The 27,545-nt window shown below is 35.5% G+C and overlaps 1 protein-coding gene across 1 annotated transcript in view; it reads left to right on the top strand.

Annotated features, from left to right (window-relative positions):
- The window catches only part of Ipo9 (Importin 9), a 358,080-nt gene that overhangs the window by 273,055 nt on the left and 57,480 nt on the right, over window positions 1-27,545 (top strand). The window contains exon 19 of the mRNA XM_090372279.1: window positions 16,698-16,799. Coding sequence (XP_090228405.1) covers window positions 16,698-16,799 — 102 coding nt within the window. The remainder of the gene's footprint in view (window positions 1-16,697; window positions 16,800-27,545) is intronic.

The following is a 27,545-nucleotide window of genomic DNA, read 5'->3' as shown; positions in this document are numbered from 1 at the left end:
CACTTTATGATGTACTCACTGTAGTAAAGTACCGTTCACTATACGATATGTAGTAAGTGCTGGTCATTGTGATCATGTTTGTGAATTGAATTTTAATTCTATTAAACAATGATTCTTTTAAGTGACGAATGTATCCACAGGCTATAAAAGTAAATATATATTAAGCACAAATTTACACTTTATCACCTTACCAATTAAAAAAGTAAATGATACTTGAAAATCGGAAGAACATTTTCAGCAAATATTTTCAAAAAAGAATATTTTTAAATATTCTTTAAAAGAATATTTAAAGAATAAATTTATGCTTACACGCATTGCTTAATTAATACATACTGTAATATGTACATATTAACTAGTTGATATTTTTGTTCACTGACATTTGGGGGAGGGGTTAAAATTTAAAACAGTAAAAAAAGATAAGCAATCAACAACAAAGAACACGGCCCACACAAATTGCAGCTAACACATACGCGCAAGTGAGAATGGAGTAACAAGTTATGAAGCTTAAAAAATAGGAATGAAGAGAAGATCCTGAAAATGTATTTGTTTTATTTTTATGTTTGATGATTTCATGGAAGGGAAGAATTTTGTAAAAACCCACAGAATTCTAGTTGTTGGTATTATCGTAAATTCAATAAGATCGAGTTTACTATCCATTTATAATAGATTTCACTAACAGAAATCGAGCCCGTGACCACCAAATACGGAAGATGCGGAAAGGTCAGGGAATGACCACCGTATATCCCCGGAGCAATATGGCCTTAGTTGCTAATGCTCCTAAAAACCAAATAACAAACAAACAACTAACAGAAAAGCCCAATAAATCGAAAATTGCTAATTGTTTTTAATGTTTTATGGTTGGAGACAGTCGTAGGGTAATCTCGAGTGCTGGGGTCTCCTGCCCCAATGAAACTGCACGTTGTCCCAATTAAGCGAAGAAAACCTGCCTAGTTTCTCGATTATGTTCTGTTCTTGAAGATTTGTCCCAAATAAACGGCTGTTCTAATTAACTGGTAGCCCAAATAACTGGAATCCGCTGTATTTGAGTCTTTTTGAAAGATTTTTTGAGCATTCAATTTTAATGAATAGAAACCAGTAGAAATTCAGCAGTCGCCCTTCTACCCCACTGCTGCAACTTTTCTGTTGTCTATACAGGTAGTTCTCGACTTTACAAGTTAATTCATTCCTAGCGCTCGTAAAGCGGGAATTAAATCCCATAGACATAATGTTAAAAATAGGGGTTACGTTCTCAACAATGAAATTAGTTAGCTAATTAATTTGTTTAAACAATTATTGATTTATCCAAAGAAATTAAAACATAGCCTGTAAAATCAAGCAAATTATAATAATAAAGAAATTATTTATGACTTACAAATTTTAAAGAATGTCTATTCTTCATCATTGACTAAATGCACACTCGTTTATCACTTATTATTGGCTCGGCACTGTTGGTTTGTTGCACAAGGAGTCGTATTCTTCAGAAATGCTTTGACAGGTGTTTAGTTCCAAGATAATCTTCTATTTTCTTTATAAATTTCAATAGATGCATAGATATTTTTTAACGGAATGCACACATTGCAACTAACACGATTTGCGTGGAGTAACAAGTTTATGAAGCTTAAAAAAAAGAATGAAGAGACGATTCTGGAAATTTATTTATGTTTTTTTTTACACGATCGAAGATTTCAGTAAAAGTAAAGCACATTTCACCATAATAATGCAAAAAAACCACACAGTTCCAGCTATCGGTATTTTTGCAAATGCAATAACATAGAGTTTACTACCCATTTATAATTGCTTGCAGTAACAGAAAAGCCCTATAAACTGGAGAGTGAAAATTGTTTTTATTGTTTTATGGTCGTGACCTCCAGAAATATGCTTTAGAAAAGTGTCACAAATACATTCAAAATTCATTCTTATAACAGAACATGTGATAACGATGAAAGTGTAAGACATTTTATTGATTTGAATTGATAACTAATACAATTTACACTATAAAAACAACCTTTTAGAGAGTTATGTAGCGAAAAATTCAACTTCCAAGGTTGTGGAACAAATTACCAAAAAATAATGTGTTATTGGGTTCATGTTACGATATTTTCGCTATACAGTGGTGTCTCTGGAACAGATTAATATCGTAAAGCTGGGTACACTGTATTGTATAGCTATGCACATGGTTTGAAATGCAGTATTTATGAATGTTTAACATTCATTTTTTGCAATTAATGTTTATATTTTTGAATTTGTTAATACATGATACTTTGGAAAAAAAAAAAACTGGGAATTTGTAAAGTGAAAACTGACTGTGTATATAATTGGATTATCTTTCATATATTTGGCCATTATTTTTTGACTTTATTTGATTAATTTTCTGTATGCAGATGTGATCTTTCAATTTAAATAGTGGGAAAAAATGATGCAATCAGACAATGATATTGTCATATGTGCCAAATATTTATTTGCATTGTTTTATCATACAACCAGAAGCTCATGTCTGGTGAGTATGGGCTTGGCATACCCAGGGTCCTGAGTTGGATATCATCATTCTTCTCTTTCTTGGTGATTCCCTTCTACTTCTGACTCTTAGCCGAGTGGGTAAAGTACCTGCCCGGCAACCCAAAGGTCGCGGGTTCGATTCCCGCCTCGGGCTTGGATCAAGTACTGCAAAAACCTTGGGAGGTGCATTATGGCCACAGAAGCCGATGCGCCAACAACTACCAAATCAAAAAAAAAAAAAAAAAAAAAAACTTCTGACTCTCTCTCTCTCTCTCTCTCAGGGTAATTCAAAAAAACGTTTTTGGCTGGTGCAGCAAAAGCCTCAGGCTTCCTTGCACCATATGGTTAATAATAATAATAATAATAATAATAGCATAATTATTATTATTAATTATTATTATAATTATTATTATAAGTTGCAACTCTTCATTATTTTTCATTTTTCCATTTATTTTATTCTAAAATAAAAAAAAAAAAAGTGTTCTACATATATAATTTGTGATCTGTTTCTTGTATCTGCAAGTATTAGTATCAGCCATATAGTGCAAGGAAGCCACAAGCTTTTGCTGCACTGAGCAAAAAAAAAGAAGTAGATAAGAATACAAATTATGAGCTTCCTTCCTTACGTAGCTAACTATTCAATTGACCCTTGAATTTCTTCAAAATGTCAGCCTCAACTGCCTGTAGAGACAACTTGTTTCAGTAATCAAAAACTCACTAGTTTAGACTACAATGTAGTCTAAACTGCTTCCGCTTGTAAGTTGAATTTATGGCCCCTAGTTTTGGAATTCTTTATAACAGTGAAAATTTCATCTTCATTCGTTTTACGAACCTCTCCCAGAACCTTATAAATCTCATTCAGTCTCCTCGGAGGCTCCTGGTTGCCAAGCTCTGTGACACACAAAATCAGTCTTTCCTTGTATGGTTGCCCTTTTGCCAATCTCACAATGTCAGTTGCCCCTCCTCGAACACTTTCGAGAAGCTCAATGTCCTCATCTTTTAAGATGAGGTCTCCATATTTGGATACAGTTTTCCAACCCCTAAACATAAGTATCTCTATGTGGTTGAGCAGACCTCCTAGTGATGCTGCTGGTTCTCCATATTAGCATCACTGGGATCCAACACCCATAGCCTAGATTCCAGGCTGACATCATAGCAAACTTCCATGTTTGCCTTATGTGACCTGTGGAAACTTGGAAATGGGAATCTGGTGGTTGAGGGACACAGCTTCAATACACCACTTTGATCCCCACTTCAAAAAGACAGGTGGTCCTGGGATGGCTTACCCAGGATCAATCGGCTGGTGGGGTTTGCCTGGAAGAATCAACCATGTCAATGCAATGCCCTTACCTTCACGGTCGAAGGAACAGCATTTGGACTAGTGCTGATGTAGATATGGTGTCTGGGTAGCCGTGGAATCCCACTTCCGAGCACATTTATTGTTTTCTGGGTAGTGGACTCCATGGTGGGTGGGGAAACTTGGGCACTGAACTAATACAAAACAAACTATAAATCCTGACAATCTTAACTTCTCTTTTGTGGCCCCAACATGGTCCCTACTGGAAAAATTGGATGTTAAACCTGCTAATGTCACCTCTGCAAGAAGACAGAAAACAGATGTTATATGAGGTCCAACATCTTATTGTCTGATAATAAGACAAAGAGAAACCTATAGGGAAAATGTCAGCCTTTATCCAGAAGAGTTAGGAAAGGTTGGCAATCCCTCCTAAATCAGTGACATGGCTCCGCTCAGGCGACATCCTTTTAAAGACCAGAAGTGACAAACATTCATAAGAGCTCTTATGAATGTTTGAACGTGTATGGGGAGGGGATGCATATCATACCCTCATTTGGTTCATTGTAGCAAGGGGGTAACCCCTGTTTTATCCCCTTGCTACAATAAATTCCTGTGATCAAGACAGACTCAGAAATACAGATATTAACCAGTAGATTCTTAAACAGGGTTGCCCCCTTTCTACAATAAACCAAATTAGGATACAAGCTAAAGATAGGATACAAAAAACTACACCAACCAACAATAGTAACATCAAAAAATACTTTATTTCTGTCCCATACGGCGAACAGTGGCACAAACAGCTTAACAGATTCTTCAAAGATACCAAATTTAAAATTGTGGCCAGACCAATATGGAAATTACATGCTATACTGAACAATTGCTCAGTCCTTTTGCGACACAAATCAATGACCTGGTATACACCATTTCTTACAGTGATTGTGCTTGTCTTATCAGGGCTTGACACAGTGTATGCTGGATGTTAGATTAAAACAGCACACATCCTCAGTCCATGCTTCTCATTCAGCATTGTCAGAATTGGCCTTTCATGCCATCAGTGAAAACCATACATTTTTATTCAATGAGGCCAAAATGCTTGGTGTCCAACGTAATTATACTAGACTATTAATTGCAGAAACCATCGAAATTAAATTACATGAGACTTCTATTAACATTCCTTGTCATTTATATAATCTCCGGTTCGTGGTCTTTTACGCGCATGCAAGAAGACAATCTCTCTATTGAAGATTCTGACTCACATATACTCTTTAATTTCCATTCCTGTGATCAAGATATATGGTCGAAAAGCCCTGCCAGCTTCATGAAAGAAAGTCTTTTTTCAAAATTTGCATTAATTTTATTTTCATGTATTTGCTGGAGAGTGTCGTTAGGAAGTGTTCTACATATCATATTGAGGTAAATTTTTCTTATTCTTCTACAAATAACAGTATATGTGCATTCATACAATTATTGCTTCTTTGAAGGTATTCCATGGTTCTAATGTATTTACCCTCCCTCTGCAGTCTGCCCAATTAATAGGTGCCATGTAATTCCCCTTTTCTGAAATGGAAACCCTTGCCTTTGCCCTTAACTATTGCAACGTCTTTCTTTGTCTTAACTAGCGACCGTGTGATCGCTACCTCCCAATGGTCCCTGTACTTTAAGCCCTGTGATGTTGTCTGATTTGATGATGAGTTTTAGAATGTTCTTATTCCTAGTATTTTCCCTAATATGCTGATAAAAATAATAATCATGTAGTTTATTAAAAAATTTTGTTCCACGTGGTGTTTCCCTCCGACTTATTCCAATACATTTAGGCAGATTGAAGTATCTCGCATAATATATCTACTAAATAAAATAAAATTAATAATTGCTAATTTTTTTTATTAGTTTTATTGTTGAACATTTTGCTATAATTTTTTCCTTATTGTTTCCCCTAATTAATATTTGTGATTTTTTTCATTACTATATTTACATTATATTGGTGTATTAACTCTGTGTCATTTTTTCCTTGACATCTTGTTTTTTTTTTTTTTTTTTTTTTCCTTCATTGTTTAGGTACTGCATTGTTTTTATGTGATGCAGTTTTGGGAATTACTTGTGAGAAAGGTTGGATTGATACCAAATTTTCAGTGCACATTCTGTTAGTGTCTAGAGTGGTTTTAGATCTATGTTCAGTTTCACAGCCTCCCATTTCCTCCATCCCCTAGGGGGAACATTGTTAAAAATTTGAACAGCAGTTTCAGTCTTTCAAAATTTCAGGACATTTTCAGAATAGTCTTGTGGACATTTGTACCAAATTTCATGATAATAGTCTGTTTCCCCTCTCTCTTTAAAAGAAGAAAAAAAAACTTCTAGTCTAATTCCACATCACTTGAAAATTGTACTAAATAAGTATGGTATAGAAGCCTTATATATGCACTTATATAGAGGCACTTATTTAGTATACTAAATAAGTGCATTTGATTAACAAATGTACTTGAAATATAATGCAGGGTGTACGTTACCTACCTTTTATGAAATTATTGAAATAAATTTGCCTAATGCTGTTGAACATAGGAGCAAGCAATGTACCTTTTTCTAACTTTTAGTCAAAAAACTTTGATTACAACTTTAGTAATTTGTAATTAAAGTTGTTTAGTTTTGTTGTTGATGCTAAGTAAACAAAATTATAATAAAATAAACAATATAATCTTTATTGACTAAAAGTTAGAAAAGGGTACATTGCATAAAAGTTAGAAAAAGGTACATATTTTTTCTTTGCTTTGTACTCTTCACCTTGATTATTATTATTTTTTCTTACACTGTTGAATATGTTATGATCAGTAGAAAAGTAATTGCCATTAATTTAAAGGATATTGAACTATTTTCTAAGCTGTTTTTGATATTCCCACTTGTTTAGTAACATTGCAAATTTTCTTTCAATTTGTACAATAGAAAGTCATTTCCCTCTTCCTAGTGAACTCTGGATTGATCTATTAATTCTCACTTTGGCAAAGAAAATTTCAGCAGTCATTTGGCAATATAACACAGTTCTTTTTCTTTTTTACAGAAAAATAGTAAAATTGTGGGTGAATATTTTATTTAATGAATACGGCCATAATAATCACCTGAATAGTTTCCACAATTATTCAGTTAGCTGTTGCTCAGGCTTTTTCTCCGTTATAGTATATGCTTGCTAGTGTTCCAAAACCTCTCAGTTATGGTGTGATGTGTCAGTTAGGGATTAAATGTTCTTCGCAAGAGTTACACTAATATTTACATCTGGAGAAACCTGGCTTTCATGTGATTGTCTAGCAGTAATAATGACAAATCCTGTGTTCTGAAAACTTACTCAGATGGACGTTGAGCAAATCTGCAACATCTAGGATCGCGTTGCGATTTTCACCTTTAGCTCCTTTCTATTTGATTGGAACCAAAAGTGCCGCCTTAACATAGTTCTTTATCAGTAATCCATTCAAAGAAATCATGTGTCATCAGAGAGTAATCAGTAGGCAAAAATTAACAAACGAAACATGGTTTATTGAACATAATAAATTGTTACAAATACAGTTAGACAAAACAGTGTATATATCTTTAGTAAAATAACCTTGAGCTTTATACCTTTACCTATTTAGGTAACCAACGGATTAATATATTAATGGTATATGTTTGCAAAATTGTTGGTGTTCTTCATGTATATTCGCACAGCCAACTATTGTTTGTACATCGCGTAGCTGACAAATATTACACCACACTTGTGGAACAAGTAAGTTTGTAGGTTATGATTAATATTCAGGCATTCGTGGGGGTAAGTTACAATATCTATTAAATATGAAATGCTAAATATAATAACAAAATTCTCATCAAAGTGTGAGTGTCCGTGAGGATAGATGTCTTTAAGCAAATAAAAATATAAAAAAGGGGGAGGAAGAAGTATGTTCGACTTAGCACAATTTAGTACCGTTTGTAATTAAACAACAAGGGTTAACTTACCCGAATAATTCAGCATCGCCTCTGGAACTGTAGTTACAGGACAGTAGTTCATCTCGATTCCTTCCTATATCTCATTAATGGGTTTTCTCCTTCTTCTCCCGACTTTCCGTTTTCTCTTCTTAAGAATATTTTCTTCACATTCTACAAAAGATTATCCTCGCGACGGCTCTCTAACTTACTAAAATACTAACTCCCACTATCCAAGTCTCGACTCCGACTCCTCTCTCCCCTACCACACCCTAACTGCTGACCGACTGCCTCCCCTACTGCACCCCTCTAGTTAGTTTCATCTAGTCGCAAAACATCTGGGGAACTGTCACTTTACAGCGTCCCGACTCAACCAAAAGTCCGATTTATGAAGATAGTTCAAAGAATTTCATGTTTGTATGAGGTTGCGTTTCCGAACTGCACAAAGGCCAAAACAGGCATAAAAATCGTCCACTCCGACACAAGGAATCTATGAAATAATAAACAATCTGCTGATGCCTGATTCCAATACAATACTAGTAGTGTTCTCCCAAATGTAACTCCCCTGTTTTTACGACTAGCGCTGCAATTTTCCCTGTTTTTGTCAACAATACGCTCCGACGCTTGTCCACTCCAAAAGAATAAATAGCGTTCAGCCGCTACAGGGTCGGACGGTGGTTTGGAATTTCGTGGGTGCGGCTCTGCTCCCGTGCGAAAACGAAAGTAATTCTGCCTTCTCCGGTGAAGTAAATATCGTATGACAGATACAGCGCAGTGAAAAAAAATATGGGGCACTTGTGCTCTCTAAGGATGTATTAATACGGTTAAAAATGAATGTATTTTTAACATAGCCATTAAAAATAATAATAATAATAAATAAAAAAATCACTTTGTTCTACACATTTTCATTATTAATGCAATACATGATGATACCCCTCTCTCAATTTAGAAAGAAATAAAGATTAATAGAACTAAAGTTTTTAAAAACTGATATCATTACAGGAGTCTAGGAAAATATACCGCCAGCAATTGATCGCTAGCAATTTACTGCCGCGTCAGTTTATTGCATTTTACCGTCTAGAAGCAATGAGATGTGTTTGGTCAAATCATAAAAAAATATTTTTTATTTAAGTTTCTGCCTTAAGCTATGATTAGCATATTTTTGGAATTCTACGAACTGTGAGGGACTAGTACGGACATAAAAAAAATACATGTATGGAAATATGTAATTTAATAGGTAGATTATGTATTTTAATAGTTACATGTATCACAAAAATAGTAAAAAATCCATTATTTGAACAATATAACAATTGGTTCATTTTAAACTAAACTAATTATAACATTATGTATGTCATAGTACACTGCAAAAATTCAAAATGAATGTTTTGAATTTTTTGGGATAATTAATTACTAAGAAATTGTAATATTTACAACACAGTATGTAAATTATTAATAAGAAATATAATGCGCTATACCTCTTAGATAATCAACAATATCACCCCGTTCATTGTATGCACTAACAATCCTTTTAATTCGTAAATCACAATCGCGATACTTCTTTTTTTTGTCGCCCGGATCACTTCCACTTAAGTTAAAGGAATTAAGTAGGTATCTACCTAATTCCAATTTTGGAAATTAATAGGCAATTAAATTAAAGCACCTGCAATGGTATGTATTTCTAGGAAATGTATACCTAGCATATAACTTCCATTTTTAACTGCACTTAATTCACTCTTGGTATTTTAAGGAGTCCTTATGTGCTGTAATGTAATAACTAGATCGTACGTATAGCTTAGCTTAATTTTCAGCACTCACCTCATAGTAATCCGCTTAGCTGGTGGAGGGTTTTATCACATATATAGTGGTTATAGGATTCTAATACTTTACAGGGATTATGGGTTTTAAAATTAAGTTATGGGCTGTAGAAAAATTTTTAAGAAAGGAAAGTGCACCTTCCATGGTTGCCTAATAAAATTAAATTAAGAGAAAGAAAAAAGAAAAGGGAAATATATAAGCTAATAATCGCGCACGAGCGACTTTCGAGTTTCCTCGTCTTCAGTTAGCTATAGTGGAGGGGGGGAAGAGAGCGCGCTTGTCTTATATACGGGTTGGGTTCCCGAAATGCATTTCAGTGCACGTGGAAACTTGATACGTGCTAAATTCCAAATGGGGGAGAAATTGGCGGGAATCTTTTTGTTTAACACGTTGAGTGATGTATGGCGCTTAAACCATTCAATAATGAGGGCTTCGTTTTCAAGGATTTTGTAGCTAGAATTTAATTTAATTACTGTGATGGCTGAATCGATGAGTGGGTTGTGATTTTGAGATTGGACGTGTTGTGTTAGTTCTGTGCTTGCTGAGTTAGTTTTGAAGCTATTAAAGTGGTAGTACGCACGCGTGTTCGCGATTTTTGATGTCCCGAATTTTGCTGTTGTACTACCTATGTAACATGCTTGGCAATCTGATTGGCATCTGATCAAATATATAATGTTGTTGTAATCTTGTGTCTCGTACTCGTGTGTTGTTGTCTTGTATGAATTGAATTTGGAACTTAATTTGTTATATGATGTGAATATTAATTTTATATCTGTATTTTTAAAAATCTGTTGAAGTCTTCTAGCGTATTGTTGATGGTATGGGAGCGCGATAAGGGGTTTTTGTGTCTTATTCTTGTTCACGTGGTTAATAATTTTGTTTGGGTTATTATGAACTTTGGTGATGGTTTCTTTTATTAGTTGTGGTGGGTATTTTCTGTCGATGAATTTTTTGGTGAGGTATTGTAATTCTATAGATAGGTCTGTTTGTGTGTGGCTATATTTTACAGCGTTGTATATCTGGTTGTATATAACTGCTTTTTTGATGTATAGAGGGTGGTGTGAGTGGTAATGTAAGAATTTACCTGTATGTGTGTTTTTTCTGTATATTTTGGTGCCTAAAGATGTGTTTATTTTGTATACAGTGAGGTTTAGAAAATTAATTTTATTATCGTTTTCTACTTCGAGGGTGAATTTGAGTCTTTCATGTGTTGTGTTAAAGGTGTTCAGTAAAGTATCGATGGTGGTTCTGTTGCCTATTAAGAGGACATCATCTGCATACCTCATGTATAGTTTAATTCCTGGGGGAAAGGGTTGGAGAATTTTTTCTTCAATAGATGCGAGGTAGATCTCGGATAAAGGGGCAGAGATGCCGAGGCCCATGGGAAGGCCGAAAATTTGTTCGTAGACGTTATTTTGGAATTTAAATTGTTTGGCGTCAAGTAACAGTGATGTGAGTTCTAAAATATCATTAATGTTTAAGTCGGTACGTTTTGTTAATGTGTCGTCTTTGATTAATAGATCTTTAAGGGCCAGTAGCATGGATTCGATGTGTACGTTTGTGTATAGGGAGACGACGTCGAAGGACGCGAGAATATCGTTTTCAGATATGGTTATGGAGGTTATGTATTCGTGTGCTTGTTTAGTGTTGTGGACCCTGAACCGAGAAAATCTCATTAAAGGTGAAATGATTTTGACCAGGAATATGGATAGGTTAGCATAGGCGGACTGTTTATAAGAAACGATGGGCCTTAAAGGGTAATCTTGTTTATGGAGTTTGACTATTCCAAATATGTGTGGGAGAATGTTATTGCGTATGCCTATTTGCTGGAGGGTATGTAAATTAATTTGTTTGTTGGCTCTGAGTCTTCTTAGGATCCCATCAAGTTTATTTTTAAGCTTGTTAATATTAACCGTGTTGCAAGTTCTGTATGTTGTTGAATCTGATAAGATGTGTAACATTTTCTTTGTATATGTGCTTTTGTCCATGATTGCGATGGTGTCCCCTTTGTCTGCCTTTTGTATTATAATGTTCGGGGTTTTTTTGAAGTCTCGTATGTGGATTAATTGTTGTTGGGGAATGTTAGGTTTACTGGTTAATTGGGAGTTAAAAACAGCGTTAGTTTCATGTATGATTCGATATTTATCTGGGTGGTTATCAAGTTTGGTTTGTATTTCTATCATGGCGTCTTTAACTGGGTAGTTGTTGCTGTTAATGGCGAAATTGAATCCGTATTCTAGACTGGCAAGTTCGTTAGGGGAAAATGTTTGTGTGGAGATGTTAACAACTGAGTTTGTGGGGAGTTTTTTGTGTCTCCTAGTGAGTGTATCCCATTTCTTGGAGTGCTTTTGGGTAATCTGATTTAAAGTTGCCTGAATTCGTGAGTTGTTCTGTTGTACGTAATCGTACCAAGTCGTGGGGGTTAGTTCTCTTTTAAGTTTGAATTTAAGGGTATGTATTTGATCCAAAAGGAGATATTTTTCTCTGTATCTTTTCCGTAATTCGGCTTTAATTATGGCAATGGAGGCTTGGTGTATGATAAAAGGGTATTTTTTAACAGTGTTTTTGGTGCAGATACGAGCGAAATTGGGGATTACGTCATATATAAGACATTTCTTTAAGAATGTGATGTGGAGTTTGTCGGAAAAGTATTTTACTAATAGTTTTGTGAAATGGAGTTTCCTATCGTGCAGATCTGAATGCATTGGGGAAATTGTGGAAATGATAGGCGTGCGGAAGAGGTGTAATATATAGTTAAAGGATTTGTGTTAAATTGACTCTTGGTATTTTAAGGAGTCCTTATGTGCTGTAATGTAATAACTAGATCGTACATATAGCTTAGCTTAATTTTCAGCACTCACCTCATAGTAATCCGCTTAGCTGGTGGAGGGTTTTATCACATATATAGTGGTTATAGGATTCTAATACTTTACAGGGATTATGGGTTTTAAAATTAAGTTATGGGCTGTAGAAAAATTTTTAAGAAAGGAAAGTGCACCTTCCATGGTTGCCTAATAAAATTAAATTAAGAGAAAGAAAAAAGAAAAAGGGAAATATATAAGCTAATAATCGCGCACGAGCGACTTTCGAGTTTCCTCGTCTTCAGTTAGCTATAGTGGAGGGGGGGGAAGAGAGCGCGCTTGTCTTATATACGGGTTGGGTTCCCGAAATGCATTTCAGTGCACGTGGAAACTTGATACGTGCTAAATTCCAAATGGGGGAGAAATTGGCGGGAATCTTTTTGTTTAACACGTTGAGTGATGTATGGCGCTTAAACCATTCAATAACGAGGGCTTCGTTTTCAAGGATTTTGTAGCTAGAATTTAATTTAATTACTGTGATGGCTGAATCGATGAGTGGGTTGTGATTTTGAGATTGGACGTGTTGTGTTAGTTCTGTGCTTGCTGAGTTAGTTTGAAGCTATTAAAGTGGTAGTACGCACGCGTGTTTGCGATTTTTGATGTCCCGAATTTTGCTGTTGTACTACCTATGTAACATGCTTGGCAATCTGATTGGCATCTGATCAAATATATAATGTTGTTGTAATCTTGTGTCTCGTACTCGTGTGTTGTCTTGTATGAATTGAATTTGGAACTTAATTTGTTATATGATGTGAATATTAATTTTATATCTGTATTTTTAAAAATCTGTTGAAGTCTTCTAGCGTATTGTTGATGGTATGGGAGCGCGATAAGGGGTTTTCTTTTTTCTTTCTCTTAATTTAATTTTATTAGGCAACCATGGAAGGTGCACTTTCCTTTCTTAAAAATTTTTCTACAGCCCATAACTTAATTTTAAAACCCATAATCCCTGTAAAGTATTAGAATCCTATAACCACTATATATGTGATAAAACCCTCCGCCAGCTAAGCGGATTACTATGAGGTGAGTGCTGAAAATTAAGCTAAGCTATACGTATGATCTAGCTGCACTTAATTCTTAAATAACGCCTATAGAAAAGCCATATTTTCAATTTAAAATGACCAATAAATTTATATAAATTATATGTATTGCCTGGCGATAAAATATGCTAGCGATCATTTGTAGGCTATATATAAATTGTTTCTAAACTTAAATTTTCTTAAACTTTCGGCGATAAACTTTCCTAGACTAAGTCTAGGAAAGTTTATTACCCGCAATTCACCGCCAGCAATTAATCGCTAGCAGTTTACCGCCGCGTCAGTTTATCGCATGAACAATTTATAGCCTACAGATATCGCCAGGCAATACATATAATTTATATAAATTTATTTTTAACTTAAGTAGCATGTTTTAGGGGAGTGGGGGTAGGGCATGCTGATTAGGGAGGTACTTATATATTTATAATCTCTTACAATCACAACATTTTCTTATTAGAGTTTATTTTTCATCCTTTTGAGTTTGTGAACGCATCATGTCGGTGGAATTTTTGAAATCAGAAAAAGGAAAACCGAAATTGTGTTTTAGTGGGCATTTGTTTCATAAAGACAGGCAAAATGAAACAAAAATTCATTGGAAGTGTCAAAATTACTGAAAAACCAAATGTGCCACTCAAGTTACTATGGTAGATAACACCATCGTTAAAACATGGAAGGAGCACAATCATTGTGGAGATGCAGCAGGAGTTGAGGCAGCACAACTTCTTGATACCATTCGAACTTATGCAGAAACAACAAATAATATGCCTCATAGTATTATTTCAAATGTTTCGAGAATCTGTAGCCAAGCAGCAGCCCCTAAGCTTCCAAGTGTAGATACAATGAAACGAACGATCCGAAATTTTGATGTCAGAGTTCTTCCAACGCATCGTAGAGACAGTTTTTACAGAAGAATATAAAACACCATGCAATGGAAAATTGTTTCTACAATTTGATTCTGGACCCGAGGACAATCGTATGTTAATTTTCAGTACGAAAAGAAATTTGCAGTTGTTAGCGCGAAGTGAACACTGTTATGCCGATGGGACTTTCAAAACTGTTCCCTTGCTTTTTTATCAGCAGTATACGAACATGGATTCGAAGACAAAATATCGCTTCCATTAGTTTATGCATTATTGCCTAACAAGTCTGAAGAAACGTATGTATCTCTGCTACAGCAGTTGAAAGAATTGGAACCGGCTATGTCCCCACAATCAATAACTATAGATTTTGAGATGGCGATGATGAATGCTTGCAGAAGAATTTTCCTGACGTTTCGCAACGGGGGTTGTTTTTTTTCCACTTTTCACAATGCATTTTTCGTTCCATTCAGAATAATGGATTGAAACAACGTTATGAAACTGATGCTAATTTTGCTTTAAATATGCGAATTTTGGCAGCAATTGCATTTGTGCCCACTCCAATTGTGACGGTCGTTTTTGAACATTTGTGTGAAAATGATGTTTTTCCTCCAGAATCGCAAGAAGTTGTTGATTATTTTGAGGATACATGGATTGGACACCCAACCAAACGACATCTTCGTCGACCAACAAAGTATTCCCATGAAATGTGAAACGTGTGCCAGCTTGTTCTTGAAGGATTACCAAGAATGAATAATTCTGTTGAAGGGTGGCATAGAAGATTTGAGGAACAAGTCGCTACTTATCATCCCAGCATTTGGAAATTTATCGATTGCATTAAAAAAGAACAAAGTATTAACGAAATGCGCATTGAACAATATTTAAGTGGAAGTGATCCGGACAACAAAAAAAAAGTATCGTGATTGTGATGAACGAATTAAAAGGCTTGTTAGTGCATACAATGAACGGAGTGATATTGATGATTATCTAAGAGGTATAGCGCATAATATTTGTTATTAATAATTTACAAACTGTGTTGTAAATATTACAGTTTCTTAGTAATTAATTATCCCAACGTGACTGATTCTGAAGATTGCATAAACATTCATTTTGAATTTTTGCAGTGTACTATGACATACATAATGTTATAATTAGTTTAGTTTAGTTTAGTTTAAAATTAACCAATTGTTATATTGTTCAAATAATAGATTTTTTACTATTTTTGTGATACATGTAACTATTAAAATACATAATCTACCTATTAAATTCATATTTCCATACATGTGTTTTTTTATTTCTGTACTATTCCCTCATAGTTCATAGAATTCCAAAAATATGCTAATCATAGCTTAAGGCAGAAACTTAAATAAAAAATATTTTTTTATGATTTGACCAAACACATCTCATTGCTTCTAGACGGTAAAATGCGATAAACTGACGCGGCGGTAAATTGCTGGCGGTAAATTTTCCGGACCCCATCATTACAGATTTATTTTCAAATGGAACAGCAACTCCTCTAATTCATCTTACTAGTAGAGTTTAGAAATAATAGCCTAACCAGTACCCTCCCCTGTCAATAAATTTGGTAAAGGCTGCTTTCCTTGTCAACAATTATATGAGATCAATGAGAAATCAGTACAGAGACAGTACCGTTGTCTTGAATGTCAGAACAAGTTGATGGGTATTGAACTGATAAGTAAATACACCACAATATTTGCATATATTCTAAGTGTTTTACGCATGTGGTAAAAAAAAAAAAATTAGTACAATTCTATCAGCATTGTGCTGATAAAGTTATTGAGGTCTTTTTAAAATGGTGCTGAATTTTGTTAGTCCCAGAGAGGGGTGTAGGATACTTATTTATTTATTTTTTTAAATGAAATGGGGTTTTTCCCATCTCATAAACAGATAAAGTGGTCTTAGAATTCATGGAGGTTAGACATTATATATCGATGCATCACGGGTAGAATTGCCTTTTGCTCACTGTTCCATACAAGGCATTGCAACTCATATTATTGGTTCTGTTCTTTATAGTAGTCTGGCTTAACATATATTCCCTGAAAATAACAATCATTAGAACTCGAGTCTAATATTTGTAATTTCCTTTCTTGTTTTCAACCCAGCTATGGTATTAGAGTTAATGATATCTTGTAATTGTGATTAGAGAGAAAAACTTCCTATGTAGAAGAAAAATTTAAAATTATTAGTGATAACATGATACTGTTCCAATTTTCCTTAACACTACAACAAAGGAATAATTTTACCATTACAAAAATTCATGCCGTCTTGTTTTAGTACATGCTTGACTACCTTGTTTTTCTTTATTTAGCTAGAAATTATTACTCTCAAATTTATCTTTTCCTTCCTTGATGTCATGGTATTTTTACTGTTTCAGAATGGTGGAGAATGCATACGTGCCTATGTGTCAGTAGCCTTAAATCAGATTACAGTTTGGAGAGATGATATGGGCAATAGTGGCCTTTACTATGTCGTTAAGGTACGTCGGATTAATTACTACCCAGCATGCTGCAGAGTTATTATTCATTTTAGATATTTTGCAGATTAGCATTTGATTGGTAAATTATCAAATATCATTAATTTGAAAAAGCAACCAATCAAGTATAAACCAAAGTTTATACTTGGTTGGTTGGTTGGTTTATACTTGTCAAGAATAACTGTTTGGCTCAAATTTGGTAGGTATTCTGTTTGAATATACAAACTGTAATGTTTAATTGCATATAACACTTATCTGCATAATAAGTAAAAATTGCAACTGTTTCCTGTGTTTCTGCTACAGATTTGTATAGTTAATTGCATAATTCTTATTCACATATATAATGCTTTTTTGCTGAGTCGAATTCCGCATTTTCTAACACATTTTGCAGTGGTAAACTGGATAGCTGTTTTTTGTTAAAAATATTTTTTTCTTTCTTTGCTTTTCACATATACAGTGATTACATTCGACACAATGTTCATACCTCGTTTTCCAGTCTGCATGTGTGTTTACTTTTACGACAGGTTGATAAAATTTTTAGTTCTTCTGTGTTTTTGATTCTACATTAACCATAGTTTTTCAGTTTCCTGGTTCTTGAAGATGTTTCCCACACAGACATAAATACATACAGTGTATCATATTCCCACTTTATATAAGTGCATTGTGTAACAAGTAAAGCAGCTGCATGTAGCATACAGCCATTTGCACTTACTTGAATCAAGAACACTGAACGCATAAGTTAAAGCATATTCTAAACTTTTTATTTTTACCCAGTGTATCATACTGGAAAAATGCAAATTGTTAATTCTTAGAGAATAAATCTTTGTTATCAAAGACTTGGCTAGTAACTTGTAGCAAAATGATATTGCAAAGAATATTTGCAAATCAAATCAGGAGCTAATTGTGAATCAGTTCATAGGAAATGCTAATCTGAGCAAGAAACAACAAAGGGAATCAACCAGAGATGTTTACAAAACCCTATTTCATTTAGTACACTCAAGCCCATGTTCTGCACACTCCAATTTCCAGGTCATTCCTCAAAAAAAGCAGAAGGTTTAGCTCAGCAACTGGATATGCAAAGAATGATTAATCAACAGTGGATTCATTGACAGTGTCAGCGCCAAATGATTAATTTGAAAAACCATATGGTGAAAAGCAAAGCCACAAAAAGAGGTGGCAGAGCATTGGCTACACAATTTTTGGCCTAAAAACCAAGAGCACTACAAAGCAGAGGAAATCTGTAATTGTGATGAAATGAAGATCATTATCATTCTCTCTTTGACAGTGGTCACGTGTTTGCAAATGAAAAACCATCTGGAGTCAAAGTGAGGAAAGAAGAGGAGTCAGTACCAGTGAAATACACATCCAACTGCAATGCCCAGATGACCTCTTCTGTATTTAAACAGTGGCTTATAGAATTCGACAAAGACATGGCTAGGAGACAGCATAAGTTATATCTCCTGCTAGATAATTGCATATCCTACAAAACTGATGTTAAATCCAAAGCCATGCAAATTGTTTAAAACCCTATTACCATAGTAGTAGTAATATGATGAGAAAGATTATTTACCAGATTGACAGAGGGAGATTCAATAATGCAGCAAAACTTGCAAGGTCAATTACACTGCTTGATACAATTCATCTCCTGTTTGATGCATGGACTCTAGTTAAGCCCAAAACAATCCAGAATTGTTTCATGTTTAGCCTCACTGCAGATGTGTCTGAAGTGTCTGAGGGATTTTCAAAGGAGAACGTGCCCGAAAACATGGATGAAGAAGTGAACAGAAGTTACACGGAGGTAGACGGCAACGTACCAACAGAAGGGGAGATTCAAGGATAAGGAATTATGTGCTGGTCTTGGAAACAAGGAAATAAAGCAAAAGAGGAGGAGGAAGCTGGTGCTGATCTATCAAACACAGCTGTGATGGAAGGGCTAAACACTCTTAGGAATTGGATCTCTTCTAAAAAAAATTTGCGTGTTTTTTTTTTTTTATAATAAAGTACATAAAAGAGACCAACTATTTTTGTACTGAGAATATTATGATTTTCAATCTCGTACATTTGTTATGGTGAAATTAGATGTTAATTTAAGAACTTATTGCATGTAATTTAGTCACTTTGTAGACACAATGTATTATCATTCGCATTATTATCTATTTTAATGGATTAACTAATAGTTACTGTAAAGTATTTGCATTTTTGGACCAGCATGGCAGATTATGGTCCATTTCCCTCAACATGAATTGTTGAGGAGGCTTCCATCCTGTAGTGGGTGGGTTGATAATGGCTGCAGTTTACTTTTTTTTTCTTTTATTTGCGTTTTTGTGTGTAAAAATGGAAAGATATGAAAAATTTTCTTTATTTATGCTCTAAATTTATTAATATATCATTACATAAACAAATTACTATGTACTTGCATATGGAAGTTATTCATATTGCCAACACATGCATTTTTGGCTCCATGATCTAAGTCTTGAGGTAATACATACATTATTTGTTTTTATTTTTGAAATAAGTCTTCCAATATAGTTTGTTTAAAATTTCTTTTAAGGAGAAATTTATGAGCAGTGTCTTTCATTTTACTGGGATAAATTCGCGATTGATTTCATAAAACGATGAAAGAGTTTTAAAGCAGTTTGTGGTTCTGTGCTCGACACTACATTAACTGGACATTATCCACTGTCTTTTATCTTTTTTTATTTTATTTCATTAATTTTTTTTATAAGCTCTTTGTCCCAGTTATGCACTTCTTCAAAAATGGATGATGTCATCCAGGCTTTTTTGCTAGCTCAGTATATATTAGTCCTATTACTAGGAGTTTTCTTTTTTTCAGTTCCATTCATATTTGAACAAATCAGAAAGTCAGTCACTCTTTGAATAATTTTCCATCTGTGCACTTTTCACCTTTAAACTTGCGGTTCAATGGTGTAAGGTAAAGTGTGTTTGGGGTCTCATGGCACCAGGGGTTTCCCACATCTCTACTTAGTTTACATTGTTGTGTATTACAGTATACCGTAAAGGCCAGAGATGTGTATGGATATTGGTAAGTGTAGTGTCGTTTACCATTGTTCATCTGGCCATTTATCTGTTGGACTCCTATTTGGGCCCACACTTGGCCCCGTGGAGGTAGACCAGGTACACCGGTATTTTAAGTGAGTACTCTGGCAGGTCCTGCCACTTAGTTTCCTGAGATTTTGGTGGCTAGGACCTATTTAAAAAAAAATAATAAAAAATAAGTGGTAGGATTGAGCGCTGAAAGGGTTAGAGGCCGAGAGGAATACTTGTACAATGGAATTTGAAAGTTTTAAATTTAGACTGTCTGGGGCTTACAGTGTGAAAGTGAACACACAAAGTAGGGGGGGAGACTGAAGAGTTGGGTGAATAAATAGGAAGTAGGGTCGATAGAGGAGGTGACCCCTCTGGTCAGTAGGGCAGACCCGTGGCCCACCAGGAGGAAAGAGGGGTGAGGAGGGGAGGAGATAGTGAAGCCATCCCCCCCCCAGGAATTGGAAAGAAAGTACCGTACAAGAGAGCACAGGTATAGGATTGCCTATGGCATTGGCAGCGGAGCTGTGTTGAGGTAAAGTACGTGGTAGTTCTATTTATAGGTTGATCATCGGCAATGGTTTTTGATGGCTGGGGTTGTAGGTCACCCCTGGGACAAGTTCCATCCTTGCTGTTGAGGTTGCAGCTAGCAGTCTGTCATCAAGTTTTTGGTATCTCAACGCTGAGGATCACTTACTGTCGTGTTCCTGTCCAGGATAGGTTGTTGTATGGTGGTGGATAGAAGAGTGCCCTTTTCCCAGCACACAGCGCTATGGGTTACTCGTGGGACAAAGTCCCGTTCAGAGTAGTTGTAATCCTTGAGTCTCATCAAGGGTAATTGTGGTCGCAATAGGTTCGTAAGTAGTGGTAGATTGTTTTAGTGACAATTTTGACACTTCTAAGGTTGCAGATAGGACCGTCTCCCAATGAAGAGGTCCTGAGCATATTCTGCGAATACTTTGTAGTCGTTCTCCTCTATAAGAATTAGGTGTTGTGGTGGTGGGGAGGTGGGGGACAATCTGTAAAACACAACAGCTTCATCAGCATTAAAAATATCACTTTCACAGAAACCTTTTGTTATATCTGGCCACACATTTTTCAATCGAGTAATTACTAACTTCTTTGTTTACATCACCAGATTCACCACTTATCTTACCATGAACGTTATTTTTTTTTTGTATCTGTCATGCTATCCATTATTCCAAACAAAATCTTCATATCCAAATTGATGAGCCAGTTTTTCAGCTTGTAGTTTCAGTAGAGAGCCACTAATAGGGATACAACTTCTTTTCAATATAAACCAACACGTAGGTGGTAGATGACATTCATCAACCGGTGAAATACCACCACTTTGCTTATTGGAGGCTTGAAGTGGTGAAACCCATGTTTAGTCTCTAGAGTAAAGTTTCCGGCATTCCCCTCCCCCCATACTTCTCCCCCAACCCATGCACGGTACTAAGTACTATAGGTTTTGATACCTTTTGTGTTTGGGGTTTTCATAAAAAAAAAAAAAAAACAAAAGAGGCTTATCCAGATCACTTTTATCACACCCAACTTTTTCATAATAATGTTTTTTTGGAAGCACTAGTAATGCTTTCCTGATTTTTCCAAGTGGATGACACAGTTAATGATTTCATTCTGAACTTTCTGTTCCATTCCCTAAGTCACAAATAATTTTCATTTTCTTGCTGATTGTCAAAATTTTTCTTTTCTCCTCTGCCATTTCAAAGTTAAAAAAAAAAGTGCTGCCTTAGCAGCACTACAAAAGCAAAATTGTTTTTAAAAATTCTAGGTGTTTCTTCCAAGTTTTAAAAAGATATGTTCACACACAAAGATTTGAAATTGTATGAATTCTTCATTTTGACTGAATTTGAATCGGAACATTTTGTACTGATACAAAAAAAACAAAAAAAAAAAAACTCATTGCTTAGTTTGTCAATAATTTCTCTCCCTAGGTCTTTGGAGAATCCAAAACAATGGGGAAGAGATACAAAAGAGGTTTAAGAGGAATTATCCAGGCCCCCCCCCCCCCACTCACAGTAACTATTAGATCCCATAGACCTTCAGTATCCTGTCACGCAGAGATTTCGGAGATTTCTGCTATGCCTCTGGAATGAAGACCACAGTATGCTCTTTATGGTAGTGTATTGCACTGAAAGAGGTTCTGAGAATTGTTGAAAAGGTTATAAATTGCTATCGGCAGGGATGTGGAAAGTGATCATGTCATAAACAGGCAAAGCAACAATAGATCTTAGTCCCTCATATGGCAGTTTGGCCACTGCTCTCACTGTAATGGCTTAAAGATTGTTCGTGAAGCTCTTAACTTATAATATTTATAATAATCTCATTTATAACAAGATTAGCTGAAATCTTGTTATAAATGAGTTCGACTGTATGTATTTCAGTCATTCATCAGTGGTATTCAGTTCTGAAATTTGAAAAGGCAAATTGGGGTATGTCAACCATGATGGATGGAAGATGAACTCTGGTTCATCTTTCATAAAGCATCCCATGCATACTCATTTGGATTTAGGTATTGGGGACCTGCCAGGCCTCCTCATCAGAAAAATATTCTCACCTTGAATGAATTTTGCAACCAGTTGGCTCATTAGTAGAAGACCATTACTGTCCATGAAAATAAATTCTTGTCCAGTGACACATGAAAAGCCTGACGTAGGATGAAAGAATCTTTTGCCTATTCTTTTGAGTTGTCGAGAGCTCCCTCAAAGTTACGGAGGTTGTTTTGGCCATTAATTGCGATTTCTCCATAGTCTATCGCAATAGTAGTTCCCCTTCCCTTATGCTAGAGGGATGGGAATATACTTTACATTCTGGCTAGTGAGAACACATAGCTGCCATAATTTCAGGTTTACAATGGAGGATCATCTTTCTGACTGAATTTAATCTCCTCCTCCATCTTATCATAACATAATTTATCTATGTTGTGGTGAGATGTTATGGTTACAATAACATAGTGTATCTGTGTTTTTGCAGTTAATAGCTTTTCTCCATCTTTTTCTTTTTGCAAAAAAAAATAAATAAATAAATAAACAGTTAAACATTTTAGATAATAATTTGCTTATTCCCCCTGTCTGGAACGCTCTTTGAACTTTAATAACTCAGACTAAATTTGCAATAATTTTTTTTAGCAGTAAAATTGAGGTGGGTGGGGAGATTTCCAAAAAGTTTTACACCTGATTTTAAAATCCAAGAATTGATTTAGCTCCCAGTGAAACTAACTTGCCGTTTACTTTGAAGAGAAGACAAATTCTTAGCTTTTGTCATTGCAGTCAACAAATCTCAGGGTCAGACTTACATCAAGTTGGCATTTTTGCTCATGGACAACTCTACATAGCAGTTTCCAGGTCTAGATAATTTTTTGTACAATAATTTTAATTTTTTAACGGGCAATATAGACATACTTGTAAAAAAATTATCAAATTGCATTTTTACATGAGTCCATTCCATTGACAGCTTAACTGGCAGTGAAAAGAGCTGGGGGAAAGGTTTTTGTAATTACTTCAATCTTAATATTTTCCTTCTTCTCTGAAACAGTTTTGGGGAAATATTTGTCATGGCTATTCTAGTTTGAGAATAATTTGCCATAATTGCTCCATTAACCATTTAAAAAAAAAAAAAAAAAAAAAAGAGCAACTTTCTGCAGGTTTTTCATTTCCAACATAACATATGCAATACAGCCCAAAGGCTGCCTTCCTTATCAGTCACAAGTATAAAGGACCAGTAGGAGACTTGTACAGAGACAATATGTGAATAATGTACTGTCAAAAAAAAAGATTGATGAATACGAAGTAACCAGTAGTATACCACAACGTTCGTGGTTGCTGTTTTATGTATGGGTTAAAAAAAAGCATTGGTGCAGTCTTACATTGTATCGAGGTGATTTGTGTGTTGATATGATCCAGTAAAGTGTTATAACTTTATATCGAATACACTCATAGCAAATGCTGTGTGACTTTAAGAATAAATTATTTGGTAAATTATGGGATTAGCTTTGCTAGTCAGCTGACTTCATATTGTAAACTCCTAAGGCCAAGACATGTTTCTTTATGGCACTCAACAGCCTACTGACCCCCAAACAGCTCATAAATAGCAAGTTACCATCCATCCGAGTTTTTAGATGTGATAAGTTAAATATTCTTCAACTTTAATAACTTGAATACATTTTAGATAAATCTCGAGAACCAATTCATTTAGTAGTACTATTTGGAGAAAATTTTTTTAACTAAATTGAAATGTATTTCAGTCTTTATATATATATTATACACCGTCAGGCATCTCTCATATTGTGTAATTATACTTCATAACTGTTTTGTCATCATTTCATCACTAGGGTACCTACCCACCCACCAAAGAAAGGCCAAATAGCCGTGCAACGGTACCATCTGGGTAGTGGTATCCGCTGAGAATAAGTAAGAATAGTCTTCTCCTTTGGTGAAGCATTACTTATTCGAAGTAGTGCAATATCATGGCAACGCGTGAAGATATTCACAATATGAGATATAACTTAAACAATGCCGCCTTTGCATATTTTTGCTAATTCAGAGTTTAGCTGCATACTAATATGATGTGTTTGCACTAACTTATACTTTGTCTAAAAATCTCGCAGCCTGAGGCTAAAGCCCTTAACGTATTTCAGCCAAGCTATTATTATTAGTGGCAAGTGATGCAAGAGAGTTAAAAATATGTCCCCTTGTGTGTTGCTGAGTAAGAAGAATACATCAGTAGTATTTATCTTACTCAATCCATTCAAAGCCTTAAACGCTTCAGTCAGATATCCTAACAGGTCCCTAGTTTCCAGATGCTGCAATTTGTAGAACTGAAGCCTTTCTTGGTAAGAATACCTCCTTTCCCCCTCACTAATCTTGCCTTTCTGCACCATTTTCCAGCATACTATCCTTATTAAAATGATGCTTCCAGACCTGTATTACAGAACTCAAGCTCTGCCTTATACAATGAGATAATCACCTCCATATCACTGTTTAAAAAAATTCTGTATGTTGGAAACCAGTTAGCCAATATACACTGTAATTTAAATGATTTAGGTTTGATGTTATTTTAGATATCCAATTTAGTGTAACATCAAGTGATTGTGCTGTTGCATTTCAGGTGGGTATATGCCAGTTTGTGCTAATTAATGATGTAACAACTGTTAGGTAGATTGTTAGCTATTTTATGCCTATGCACATAATAATCTAATTACAGTGGTACCTCGGTATACGGCCGCTTTGGAATAAGTCCAACTTGATATATGTCCTGTTTGGACGCGAAAAATTTTTTTTGGTATACGACTTGCGAGCTTCAAAATGAGTCACTTCACCGCGCGCTACCCTTGTTTACCTCTCTCAAGACAAAGCCACGATTCAGATGCCAGATCTTACCCCCTCTCCAAAAACCGAATAAAAGCCGACCAAGGACGGGCGCTAGCAAAGTACGCGCACCCGTCCTCACTCGGCTTTCTGAATAAAACCAACCGAGGACATATGCGCGCACGGTGTGTGCTTACGTCCTCGATCGACTGAATTCTGTTTTTGGAGGGGGGGTAAGATCTGGCATCTCTGCCACGACTGCCCACGAGCGTCAGTACGACAGTTTCTACCATTCAGTGAACAGCCTGCGCTATAACTCTCTGTGAATTTTCACGTGATTTTGTGTTTTTTCGCATAAATGTTTTGTAAATTCATTAACCATTAAGTTCTAAGAAGGTTAATGAGAAGAGCCAAGCAATGAAGAAAATGGGGCAGGATCACCACAGAGGTGAAAAAAGAGATTGTTGGTAAGTATGAAGGTGGCATGCGTATCCGGAACTTGGCTGCTGCATACTGTACCGAAAACGACAGTATCTATGATTGTGAAAAACAACAACGTTATTAAATCGGCTAGCGTTGCAAAGGGGGTGAAATCGATTACCAAACAAAGATCAGGGACATTGTATAATATGCCAATAACAATAGGATTTTTTTTCATGGGAACAGATTAATCATTTTCCATTTATTTCTTATGGGAAAAATTCATTTGGTATAAGTCCAAGGATCTGGAACAGATTAAGGACGTATACCACTGTAATTTGATAATCCCATTCTACTCCTTCAGAGGGACTTTGAGCAGGTAAGTGTTCCATTCAAAATGAATAATTCATAAATACACATTTCTGTTATTTCAATATCAGATTTATGTTTTTATAAATTTTGTATGGTAGTTAATACAGCCAGTTACCATTTTAAAGTGCTAATTAGCGGTGAGTAGTAATTTTAAAGCAGCAGCATTGTAAATAAAAATAACAAAGCCTGATGTAACATCAGATATAAAAGCTTTTCAGCTTGATTGAGTGAATATTTTCTCAGATGGAGATCTTCACTCATTGAGTAAAAAGAAAGAAATGAGCAGATTTCATAATGGCCACTGAATGAGTTGCTTTTGAAGTGCCTTAAAAAAGGTTGGCTTACAAACTAATAATACTAATAAAAAAAACATTATAAATATGACAAAGAATTACCAATGCATCTAATATTACAGCCAATAGCAAATAGACTAAAACTAAAATAATACTAAATGTTTTCAACTGGGAAGGGAAAGGGACCTTTCTACATCCACCCCAGGTGGTATGACAGCCAAGAAAAGCTTATAATGTATTGAGGAAATAACTTTAAATTCTATTAAACCATTGTTTATAATTTAATATACTGCAAGTTTAAACAATCTTAATTTTGGATGGGGTGGAAGCGTACAGGTTACATATTGTTCCACTGCAAAGAACCAAAGTTATATTATACTTAGCATTAGCATTAGTAGAGGCATACGATGCAAGAAAGCAAGCTTATGCAGCACCAGCCAGAAAAAAAAAAAAAAAATGCTCCCATTTTACCCCTCTGTTCGTTCCAAATACCTGTCCAGCTTAGCCTTAAATTTATTTAGCCTATCAACCATCACAACAAAAGATGGAAGTCTGTTCTACTAATCAACCACCCGCTAGCTAAAGGCAAGCTTCTGCACATCTATCCTACAACCGTTTTTCATCAATTTGAATCTGTGCCCTCTCAGGCGATTATTCTGAGCAAGAGGAGGAATCCCATCAGCATTGAGCATGCACAAACCATTCAAGGCTTCATACACCTCAATCAGATCACCTTGCAGGCGCCTAGTCTCTAGACACTGTAATTTGCAAAACTTAAGCCTTTCTTCGTAAGAGCAACCCTTTGTTCCTTTCACTAATCTTGTTGCCCTTCTCTGTACTTGTTCCAACAGCTCTGCATCTTTCTTAAAATGAGGCCTCCAGACCAGTATACAGTACTAAAGGTGTGGCCTGACCATTGCATTATACAAGGGGATAATCACCTCCTTATCCCTGCTAGATAAATTCCTGTATATCATTGACAAGACACCATGAGCTGCTCTTGCAGACAGTCTGCACTGCTCAGAAAACTTCATATCTGCCTGCACAGTTACTCCCAGGTCCTTTTCATTCACTACCACTGTCAGTATAGTACCACAGAGTTGATACGTTATTCTGGGGTTACTGCTTCCCATGTGTAGTACTTTACATGTGTCAATGTTAATCTTCATTTGCCACCTCTCAGCCCATCTGCTCAACTTTTCTAGATCCTGTTGCAGCAGCAGCAGCAGCAGCAGCAGCGTACTGTCATTAGTGTCATTAACAACCCTGCCAACCTTCGTATCGTCTACAAA

The sequence above is a fragment of the Mastigoproctus giganteus genome, chromosome 4 (genome assembly GCF_048544385.1).
Source record: "Mastigoproctus giganteus isolate SK-2022 chromosome 4, ASM4854438v1, whole genome shotgun sequence".
Classification (NCBI taxonomy): domain Eukaryota; kingdom Metazoa; phylum Arthropoda; class Arachnida; order Uropygi; family Thelyphonidae; genus Mastigoproctus; species Mastigoproctus giganteus.
Note: the sequence above shows the minus strand (reverse complement) of the source record. Positions and strands in the feature narration are given on the sequence as shown.